Genomic DNA, 12,189 nt, shown 5'->3' with positions numbered 1-12,189 from the left:
TCAACCTTTCGTGAGTATAATTATAATTAATTTCATGAAAATATTTGTCATAAAGGTAAAATTGTCATTAAAGGTACCCTTGTCATAAAATTATTTGTAATAAAGACATTTATCATAAAAGGTACACTTACCAAAAAAAACATTTGTCAAAAAATGTACACTTTTTATTATTATCAAGAAAACTGATTTCTGCCGCTTTCTTTTTGTTCTGTGTCCCGCTAAATTGGACAATTATGAATCATTTAAGACAAACTTCTTTTTTTATATTATAAAGTTTACCTTATATTTTCACGTAAAAATAACTTAGTTTAAAATGTTTCATATTTGTGCAATTTTAGGAGAAGCATAATAAATTTGAAAGTTTTCTATGGGAGCGGCAATTCGGCTGCAATTTCATAGGAAGTTTTTTTTTGAGGTAAAGAGTTTCAGTTACATCATATTATATAGGAAAGTGATTTTGTTGCCTTGTATTTATATAATTCATATACAATACATTTAAAATTGATAATTATTAAATCTCTCAACTATAATCTATTATTTGATGTATTTAGAAATGAGAACTTTCTAAATAGATTTTGATACTTCACATTTTTAAGGTAAGTGTCTTAATAAGCAAAGCATTTCTACAATTCATTGGATTTTGAAGTTTTCCCTCTAAATTGTTTGCGCTTCATACTACTTATACTCCTATTGTAAATGTCATGTATATGGAGCAAGATTTAAGTTTTCACTGCAAATATTTGCCAACATGTAAATTTTTCAATTTTCCTGAAAACCAAGGGAGAAACAACTGTAATGAAATTGCTGGTATTACATAGAACAAGCACCACTAACCCTCTTTTTGTTAAACTCAACTGCCCAACTCCCACGAATTATACTTTTACTTTTAAGTCTATTGCTGTATTCTACTTTACTTTATTAATATAATTTTTAATTTTCAGGTTTGTAACTGATGCCACTGTAGGAATATCAAATATTTATAAATATAAAACAGCATAGAATATGGATAGTGAAAAAGAGAAGAACTCTTGTCAGATTTGTGGTAAAACATTTAGTACAGCTTGTAATAGAGATACTCATATGAGAACACATACTAGTGAGAGACCTTACTCATGTGAAATATGTTATAAAACATTTACTCAATATCAGCACAAAGATTCTCATATGAGAACACATACTGGTGAGAAACCATATTCATGTATTATATGTGAGAAATCTTTCTCAGATTTAAGCACAAAAAATAAACATACAAAAACACATACTAGAGAGAAACCATATTCATGTAAAATATGTGCTAAATCATTCTCACGAGCAGATAGTAAAAATATTCATATGAGAACACATATAGGAGACAAATCATATTCATGTCAAATATGTGCTAAATCATTCACCACAGCTCAAAATAAAGATACTCATATGAGAACTCATACTGGTGAGAAACCGCATTCATGTGAAATATGTAATAAAACATTTACTAAATCTCAGAATAAAGATAAACATATGAGAACACATACCCAAGAGAAACCATACTCCTGTGAAATATGTAGTAAATCATTCTCGGATAAAGGCAATAGAGATATACATATGAGAATACATACAGGTGAGAAACCATATTCATGTGAAATATGTAGTAAATCATTCTCAAACTCTAGTGATAAAAAAAAACATATGAGAACACATACTGGTGAGAAACCATGTGTGTGTGTGTGTGTAGCCACAGCTCCTCTGTTTTTCTCCTGATAAAGTGCGTTGTCAAGTTCCATCCAATTTTAAGAAGTTTGCGACTTTTGCGGGTTTTTTCCAGAGGTCAATTGGGGTAAGGTTTGTAGGTTTTGCAGGACAATTGAAAAGGTGTTTAACATTGTGGGGGCCAGTATTACAATCAGGACAGGTATTTGGTATTTCTCCTTGGCTTATTCTGTTCAGGTATTCGTTTAAAATTCTGGAAAATCCACTTCTAAGTTGAGATAATTTTGTTCTGGCCTTTCTTTTCAGTTTAAGTTCATCTTTGTGAATTTCTGGGGGTTTTGAACCGAGAACTCTGTTTGGCTGATATTTATTAATCACATTTTTGACTGCTTTGGTATGAAGTCTTTTTAGACCTTTCTTTTTGGTAGGTGTATCAATGATTGGTAGGCATTGTCTAATATTTGGTTTAAGGTCAATAGCTGTTGGTTTCATTTTTCGTTCTGGGGGTGGCCTGTCCAGGTGTTTTTGTCCAGGGTGTCCAGGAAGATGCATAGCTAGAACATATTGTTCTGTCAAGAGTAGGGCATGGTCTTTAATAGGTAAAACTTTTGTCTCTTGATGTAAATGGTCTATTCCTGACATGCCTAAGCATCCTGTAGCAATCCGTAAGGCTTGGTTTTGTGCTGTTTGCAATTTTTTCCAGTTATTTGGTTTAATAATTGGGCTCCAGATGGGGTTGCCATATTCTAATAAGCTTCGGCCCACGGCTTTATATGTAATAACCAAGGTTTCTTTATCTTGTCCCCAATCAGATCCTGCCAGGAACTTCATCATATTTATCCTGGGTTTAACACTGTCTGTAATTTTAGTGATGTGATGCGAGAAGGTAAGATGGCTGTCAAAGTGTACACCCAAAAGTTTTGGGTTCTTCTCAAGTGGGACTAGAGTGTTTTTTATTTTAATTTGAGGATGGATATTACCTTGGCGTCTGTCTGATGTGAATAAGGTCACCGTAGATTTTTCTGGTGAAAGTGACAGTTCTCTTTCTTCAAGATAGTTGACTATTGTGTCCAGGTATTTATTCAGCTCTGCAGTCATTTTATCTATGTCCGTTCCTGATGTATAAATTGATATGTCATCTGCATATTGAATGATCTTGATGTGATCTGGTGGTCTGGGGATTTTTGATAGATAAAAGCTGAATAATAAAGGGGAAGTAACAGCTCCTTGTGGAACTCCAGTTCTTACATTCCTGGATGAGGACAGCTTATTCCTAAAATGTACTTTAGACTGACGGCCTGTCAGATAGCATTTAATCCACCTTTTAACTGATCCAGGTAATGATGTTTCATTCAGTTGTTTCAGGAGTTTTTCTAATGAAACCATATCGAATGCTTTGGAAAGGTCCAACTGCACTAATATAGTTCTGTCTGGTGGCAGATTTTTATTGAAACCAGTTGCTACCCGTTCATTAAAATCATATAAAGCTGTCACGGTTGAATGGTCAGATCTAAATCCATGTTGAAATTCAGGTACAGTGAGATGTTCAGTTAGGATAGGCAAGATTAGTCTCTCTAATATCTTGATAGCTGGGCAGAGCAAGGACACTGGCCTGTAGGATTTTGAATCACTGTGATCTTTGCCTGGTTTTGGTAGTGGGACTATAATGGAAGATTTCCATATAGCTGGAATGTGGCTAGTTTTAGATGAAAGGTTGAAAAGATCTGTTAGAAAAGTGATTCCTTTAGGTCCAAGATGTTTGAGATGGAGATTTGAAATTTTGTCAGGTCCAAGTGCCTTGGAAGCTTTACTCATTTTAATAGCAGCTTTAGTTTGATCATCAGTATATGTGGGATGGTCTTCAAGCTTGTTTTTATTGATATTTTTCGTGATGATCCTGTTTGTTCTAGAGCTTTTATGTTCCACAACAGATGTAAATTGTTTGTTGAATTTATCTGCTATTTTGGAGGGATTTGAAATATATTTTCCCTTAAACTTAATGGGCTGGCTTCCTGTAGCACAACTTTTCCCATTAAGCCTTTTAATGAGTTTGAATAGTTTGGCAGAACAGTTTCGGTCTATTTCTTCAACAGTTTTTCTCCATTTTTCTCTTCTATGGTTTGTTACTAGGTCAGTTATATCTTTATTTAACTGTGTGATATTTTCACAGGTAGGGTCAGTTGATCTTAATTCATCCCTTTGTTTAATAAGTTCAGCTGCTTCTCTCGGTATTTCTGGATAGACAGACTTTATTCTTCCCTGTGGAATACATAATTTGATACTTTGTTAACTATTTTTCTAAACCATTTTTCCCCTTTTTGAACATCTGTTGGTTTCCTAGATTTGCTGAATTCTTCTTCTGTTAGCTTAGTAAAATCTTCCCAGTTTGCTTTATCAAAGTTGACAAAAGTTCTCCTATCACTATATTGTTGGTGAAAGTCGGCTTGAATAGAAATTTGAATAGGTACATGATCTGAACTAAATTTTGTAATTGTATCCCATTCTATCACAGGTAGTAATGAAAGACTAGCAAGGCTGAGATCAGGTGAGGTAGGTTGACCAGTAGTAGGTATACGAGTAGGTTTATCACAGTTTAAAACTCCAAAGGCAGAATCTCCAATAAGTTCTGCTAGTGCATTTCCTCTGGCATCACTTAAAGAAGAGAACCAGAGAGCATCATGTGCATTGAAATCTCCGATGATAATGGAATCTTTCATATTAAGTACAGCAGAAAAATCAGGATTATAACCTTGGGAGCAGCTTGTAACAGGTGGTAAATAAACATTAAAGATGGAAATATCATTTATCTTTATACCAAGAGTTTCTAGGTGGAGATCAGGTGGAAGATCTGGAAGTTTTTGGTATTTGATGTTTTTGTGGATGAGAAATGCAAGTCCCCCTCCAGCATCTTTGGTACGATCTTTTCTAATCAGTTCATAGTCTCCAAGTTCTGGTAAAACAGTATTTTCGTTTAATTTGCTTTCTTGAAAAGCTGCTATTATAATTTTAAAATTGTTGTCTTTCAAAAAGTTTAAGATTTCTATTATTTTATTTCTAAGTCCATTGCAGTTAAATTGTAGTAACTTGAAGTTGTCTCTGACTGTTGCTGGTTGTTGTTGTTGACTAGGTTTGGAACATTTAGGGCAGCACCATTGTGGCGTGTATTTTTTGATGTCTTCTAAACCACTGCAGTTGTTATGTTTATTTTTTCTTACATGGCACCATTGTTTGCATTTACTGCATTTGACCGAGTAGGATGTCCAGTTGACTATGTTTTTGCATATTGCACAGTAATCAGGTCCCGGGTTCGATTCGATTCCAGCCATTAGCAATAATAACTTGATCAGATTGGCTGGATAATGCTGATCAATTAGAGGGAAAAAGCTTCATAATGTTGATGGATGGCTTGACAACGTCCTTGTTGTTGTTGAGGGCTGTGGAGATATCGAAGAACTTTGCAACTCTGGTGGTGGTGGGTTGGCAGGTGCACCGCGGGCAGGCTTCTTCTTGGCACCTGTGAGAAACCATATTCATATTCATTTCTCACATGAATATGGTGAGAAACCATATTCATGTAATGTATGTGGTAAATTATTCTCTGACAAAGGCAATAGAGATAAGCATATGAGAACACATACAGGAGAGAAACCATATTCATGTGATATATGTGCAAAATTATTCTCAGACTTAAGCAGTAAGAATAGACATGTAAGAACACATACTGAATAGAAACCATATTCATGTAAAATATGTGATAAATCATTCTCACAGTCTAGTGCTAAAAATAGACATATGAAAACACACATTGGAGAGAAATCCTATTCATGTGAAATTTGTGGTAAATCATTTACTTCATCACAGTATAGAGATAAACATGAGAAAGCACACAATGCCAAATATATTCACTTACAATCAACATGGAAACCTGTTTGTGTGATGATAAAGAAACTTTCACCATCAGAAATAAAAGAACTGAGTGAAAAATGCATTAAAAATAATGAAAATGATAAGACTCATATCAGTAAAAACAATGTATCTATTAGTGACAACAATATTGATAATCCTGAGTTAAAGGAAGATGACACAAGTAATATTTCTCAAGTAAAAATAGAAAATGTTAAGATAGAAGTTGAAGAAGAAGATTTGGTGAAAAAATATTGGGAAGAATTTACCTCAGATTTACCTCAAACTAAGGAAGAAGAAACTCTTGCTAATGATTCTCTCTCTATTAAAGAGGAGTCTGCTTTCATTGACAAAGCTGATGCAGATGTTAATGTAAAAGAAGAAGAAACTGATGATTATCTTTATGATAGTGATAATATTGATCATTCAGAGGTTTATGAAAATATTGATAAAATTTATATTAAAGACGTTAAACTTGAAGAACCTGATGTTTAGTTCATAATATAATATACCTTCATGTATACATACTTCTATTTTGGTTAATTATGTAATATATAATATATGTTCTTTTCATAATGTTTATAGTTATCAATCATTGAATGATATTTTTTTGGTATTTAAAGGCATTTTATTGTTCTTTAAACTAGAGGTTCTATATAAAATTATCAATTTTGATCATAGTTATTAATAATCATTATCTATTAAGATTTAAAACTTTTAAATTGTTCTTTTATAACAAAACATTTTCTGATTAATGTTTTTTTTTAAATTTTAAATTAACTTTTTCAAATGCATTTTGTGGAACTATTATATCTTTGTTTTGCTTTAAGAACTTTTAATAATGACAAAACTTACTTTGTATTTTTAATATGTTAAAAATGTACAGAATATACTTCATATGTCAAACTATTATTTTTTCAGAAACATACAAAATGGAGAAAGAATAGGAACTGCTTTGAATGAGTAAAATAGAGGTGAGTAAAATAATGGATATGAATTATTTTCTCCAATAATTTTGCCTAATTTGGAGAATTTTTAAAATTTATTAAGAACCTTGGGAAAAGGAGTTGATTGTTTTAACTACAAATTTAGGATGAGAATAATTTTTATTCTTCTATAATACCTACCTGTACATAATAATATATAGTTTACTCCTTCAGCTAAATCATAATTTCTGTGCTCCCAAATATTTAAACAAAATGTTTTTTTGCTGAATAATTATTTGCCTCTGCTAAAGATATCTTCTCAGAAACAGCTGCAATCCTTTTTTTTATGTTAATTTAATTATTTTCAGCCTACTGAGAAAATACTGTTGTTTATACCAGTCAGAGCTTAGGTCTCAACAAAAGTTTTTGATTCATCTCTTCTATTGGTAAGAATTGTTATTAGTGTTCCATTTACAGGGTAGCTTACCATAGATCCTGGGATTTATAATTATTTTCTTGGGGGGGGGGGGGGGGGACACCCCCAACCCCTCAAAAAATGAAAAATACACCCCCCCAAAAAAAGATTTTTTTTTATTTAAATCTAAAATACGAAAAATTGGTTTGATCAAACCTCTTGGTTCAAAGCCCCTAGAGGCTAGGGGCGAAGCCGCTAGTATAGTTATAATGTATAATATAAAGTATAATAGGTGTCCTATTGTAATACCATTGAAATTGATATACATTTTAATTAGGGTTGGCAATCCGAATCCGGAATCCGAAATTCGTCCAAATTTTGGCCAATTTTGGAATCCAGAATCCGAATCCGGAATACGTTTTTTTATAGCAGATTCGGATTCTTATTTATTAGGCTAAAATTAGCGTGTTGAGATTTTTACTTTCAACCCCCCCTCTTAAATGCAATGATCACCATCCCCCATCTCTCCCACCACCAAGTGGAGAGATCAGAAAATATAAAAAACACAGCTTTAGATTCTTCTTAGTACCCAGTAATCTGGTCCAAAAATTAGACGGATTGCCATGCCTAATTATAATAGTAGATAATAGAAAGAATTTAGTGAATACTTTATTTTATTTGAAATAATATGAGTTTACTATTTCAGATTCGTGACTGATGCTACTGTAGGAATATCAAATATCTAATAATAATATAACAGCATAGAATAATGGATAGTGAAAAAGAGAAGAACTCTTGTCAGATTTGTGGCAAAACATTTAGTACAGCTGGTAATAGAGACATTCATATGAGAACCCATACTGGTGAGAGACCATATTCATGTGATATTTGTGGTAAATCATTCTCACAGTCTGGTGATAGAGATAGACATATGAGAACACATACTGGTGATAAACCATATTCATGTGAAATATGTTGTAAATTATTCTCACAATCAAGTAATAGAGACAGTCATATGAAAACACATACTAATGAGAAACCATATTCATGTAATATATGTTGTAAATTATTCACCACAGCTAAAGGTAAAGATGCACATATGAGAACCCATACAGGAGAGAAACCATATTCATGTACTGTATGTGAGAAATCATTCTCACAGTCTAGTGATAAAAAGAGACATATGAGAACACATATTGGTGAAAAATCATATTCATGTGTAATATGTGGTAAATCATTCTCACAGAAAGGTAATAGAGACAAACATATTAGGAAACATATTACTGGAACAGCTCAAATTAAAGATCAACATATGAGAACACATACGGGAGAGAAACCATATTCATGTGAAATATGTGGCAAATCATTCTCACAGTCTAGTAATAAAGATTTGCATACGAGAACACACACTGGTGAGAAACCATATTCCTGTAATATATGTGAAAAATCATTCACCACAGCTCAAAATAAAGACAGTCATATAAGAACTCATACTGGGGAGAAACCATATTCTTGCCAAATATGTGGAAAATTATTCTCACGTGCAGATAATAGAAATACTCATGCGAGGAAACATATTACTAGAAAGAAACTAGATACAGCTGACAAGTGCAGTAAATCATTCCTAGATGTTAATAAACATAAGACTGTACATAAGAACAACTACAATGGCCTACTATCAACAATGAAACCTGTTTGTGTCAAGCTAAGGAAACTTTCACCTTTAGAAATAAAGTCATTGTCTAAAGTAAATAATGAACACAGTCTTGATTCTATTAGTGAAGAAGAAACTCTTGATAAAGATCCTCTCACAATTCAGATAGATGGAACAATTACAACTGTTGTAGAGGAAACTAAAGAGAAAGATCTTGATCCTATGTACATGATAGGTGAAGATATAAATGTAGGAAATGTCATTACTACTAAAGATGAACATGCTAATAATGATAAGGCTCCTAATATCATGAATATAAAAGAAGAAATTAAGGAAGAAGAAACTCTTGCTAATGATCCTCTCTCAATTAAAGAGGAGCCTGCTTTCATTGACAAAGCTGGTCTGAAGTTAAAGGAAGATGACACAGATAACATTTTTGAAACAGAAAATGGTGAAATAGAAGTTGAAGAAGATTTGTTGAAAAAATATTGGAAAGAATTTACCTCAGATTTACCTCAAACTAAGGAAGAAGAAACTCTTGCTAATGATTCTCTCTCTATTAAAGAGGAGCCTGCTTTCATTGACAAAGCTGATGCAGATGTTAATGTAAAAGAGGAAGAAACTGGTGATTATCTCAATAATTGTGACAATATTGATAAAATTGACATTGAAGACTTTAAACTTGAAGAACCTGATGTTTAGTTCCTTACCATTATCTTATAATTCTTTTATAAATTTTGTTTTAATGTTATAATGTTTTTTCTTGCAGTAATGTTGTAATTTTGTAATCAATCATTTAATGATTTTTTTTGGCATTAAAGGACACTTTCTTATCATTGTAAACTTGTGTTTATTTATGTGTGGGTATTAATTTTGATTATTAAAGAGTGATTATTTATTCTGGCCGAGAACAATAATTTAGGCTAAGGGGGCCGAGCGCCCGTTGCTAGGCAGGACAAGGGGCCGAGCGGGGGATAATCTTTCAATCATCTTTTATATGAAAACACAATATTTTATGATTAATTTTTTTTAACTTTTTTAAATGCAAAATGTGGAACTATTATAATTCTGTTTTGCTTTAAAAACGTTAAATTATGACAAATCTAGCCTTGCATTTTTTAATAATGTACAGGACATAGTTCAAATGTTTAAATATTATTTTTTCAGATAAATAACATGTATTGAAAGAAATGAGAAGAAAGAATAGGAACTGTAGATTGGAGTTTATAATAGGGAAAATATAGGTGAGTAAAATGTGTTTATAATTTTCCAGAATTGTAAATATGATTTATTAAAGATGGCCACGCTAGCTTTGTTTTGGTTTGCGCAAGCGTTGTTTTGAATGCCGCGTTCAATTATGAACTTTATTTAAACTTGGGCGCTTTCTAAACTGCAAATAATGATAAGGAAAACAAAAGGGATAAAGGTTCGAGTTCACAAATGCATCACACTATTATACTTCCAATACAATAAAGAAATTATCACTATCAGAAATAAAGGAGCTGAGTGAAAAATGCGTTAAAAATGATGGAAATAATCCTAATATAAGTGAAAATAATATTTATAATCCTGAGTTTAAGGAAGATGACAAAACTGATATTTCTCAAGTAAAAACAGAAAATGGTGAAATAGAAGTTGAAGAAGATTTGGTGAAAAAATATTGGGAAGAATTTACCTCAGATTTACCTCAAACTAAGGAAGAAGAAACTCTTGCTAATGATTCTCTCTCTATCAAAGAGGAGTCTGCTTTCATTGACAAAGCTGATGTTAATGATGCAGATGTTAATGTAAAAGAAGAAGAAAATGGTGATTATCTCTATGATAGTGACACTATTGATAAAATTGACATTGAAGAGTTTAAACTTGAAGAACCTGATGTTTAGTTAATAATCTATTTTAATCTGCCTGTAAATATTTCTATTTGGTTTCACCAATTTAATATTATAAGCTGTTGTAATATCTATTTTTGTAAATTCTTTTGTTTTAAACATTAACACGCAATAAAAGCAATTTCTTGGTCTTTAATCTATTGATTTGATTTAATTCATATTTATTTAAAAATAAAAACTTTTTTTTTTGTTATAAATTTTAGTTCCTTGAGTAATTTAACATTTTTCATTTTTTTTATGTACTACATTTTACCATATTTTCTGCTTAAATCGATTTTTGTAATGATAGCTTTATTTTGTGTTTTATTTGTATTTTTTAATTATGTTCAATACATATGTTGGATATGAAAATTAAATTAAGCAAGTTCAAGTTTAAAGTTCTTATTCATTTGTATTTCATTAATGTACAGAACATGCTTCATATGTCAAAATATTTTTCTTTTTCAGAAAAATACAAAATGTAATGAAATGAATGAGGAATAGAAACTGTAGATTACTGTAAAGGTTAATAAAATGTGCTTATTGTTATTAAACATTTTACAGAATGTCGGATTCTCTTCTCAATGGAGTTTCAAATTTCTGGCTCAGTAATTTTTGTCATAAACTCACTTGTCATAAATATATTTGCCATAAAAGTACACTTGTCATAAAAAACATTTGTCATAAAGGTACGTTTGTCATTAAAACATTTATCATAAAGGTACGTTTGACATTAAAACATTTGTCATAAAGGTACGTATGTCATTAAAACATTTATCATAAAGGTACGTTTGACATTAAAACATTTGTCATAAAGGTACGTTTGTCATAAAGGTACATTTATCATAAATGACATTTGTCATAAAGGTACGTTTGTCATGAATTACTGGTACCAGTATAAAACTTTTGGTACTAGTATAAATTTTTGGGTACCAGTATAAAACTTTGGGTACCAGTAAAAATACTTTGGGTACCAGTATAAAACTTTGGGTACCAGAATAAAACTTTGGGTACCAGTATAAAACGCACCTTAATGACAAATGTTTTTATGACAAGTGTACCTTTTATGACAAACGTACCTTTATGACAAATGTTTTTATGACAAGTGTACCTTTATGACAAATGTAATGACAAACGTACCTTTACGACAAATGTACCTATATGACAAATGTACCTTTTATGACAAATGTACCTTTATGACAAATGTTTATATGACAAAAGTACCTTAGTGACAAATGTTTTTATGACAAGTGTACCTTTTATGACAAAATTACCTTTATGACAAATATATTTATAGTATTATAGTATTTGTGACAAGTGAGTTTAAGACAAAAATTACTGAAAAATTATGTTTCTTCTTTTGAGCAGATTCTGTTTTTTATCACTTACATAATATTACAAGCAACTTATCCTTTGATAAAATGATTTTTTCTTCTATAACATCTACCTACCTGTGCATGGTAATTAGCTAAATCCCAATTTCTGTGCTACATCCTTCATTTTGGAATTATTTAAACAAATCTTTTTTGCTCCTACATTATATGCTTCTGCTGAAGATATCTTCTCAGAAACAGCTGCAATTCCATTTTTGTGTCAATTTAATTATTTCAGCCTGCTGAGAAAATATTGATGGTTGCACCAATCAGAATGGAGGTCTCAACATAAGTTTTTTATTCATCTCCTTTGGTGAGTACCTATTGTTATTAGTGTACCATTTAAATTTCTTTAATTTAA

General features: G+C 31.4%; 2 protein-coding genes across 2 annotated transcripts in view; both read left to right on the top strand.

Moving 5' to 3' along the window:
• The window catches only part of LOC145333918 (uncharacterized), a 155,914-nt gene that overhangs the window by 112,765 nt on the left and 30,960 nt on the right, over positions 1–12,189 (top strand). The window lies entirely within an intron of this gene.
• On the top strand, positions 6,900–9,289 carry LOC145334432 (uncharacterized). The gene is made up of 2 exons (XM_080179888.1): positions 6,900–6,964; positions 7,640–9,289. The coding sequence occupies exon 2, from the start codon at positions 7,703–7,705 to the stop codon at positions 9,287–9,289; it is 1,587 nt and encodes a 528-aa protein (XP_080036014.1). The 5' UTR covers positions 6,900–6,964; positions 7,640–7,702.

The sequence above is a fragment of the Acartia tonsa genome, chromosome 12 (assembly GCF_053477335.1).
Source record: "Acartia tonsa isolate MP-2025a chromosome 12, ASM5347733v1, whole genome shotgun sequence".
In the NCBI taxonomy this organism is placed as follows: domain Eukaryota; kingdom Metazoa; phylum Arthropoda; class Copepoda; order Calanoida; family Acartiidae; genus Acartia; species Acartia tonsa.
The sequence above is the reverse complement of the archived record's forward strand: the minus strand, read 5'-3'. Positions and strand labels throughout refer to the sequence as shown.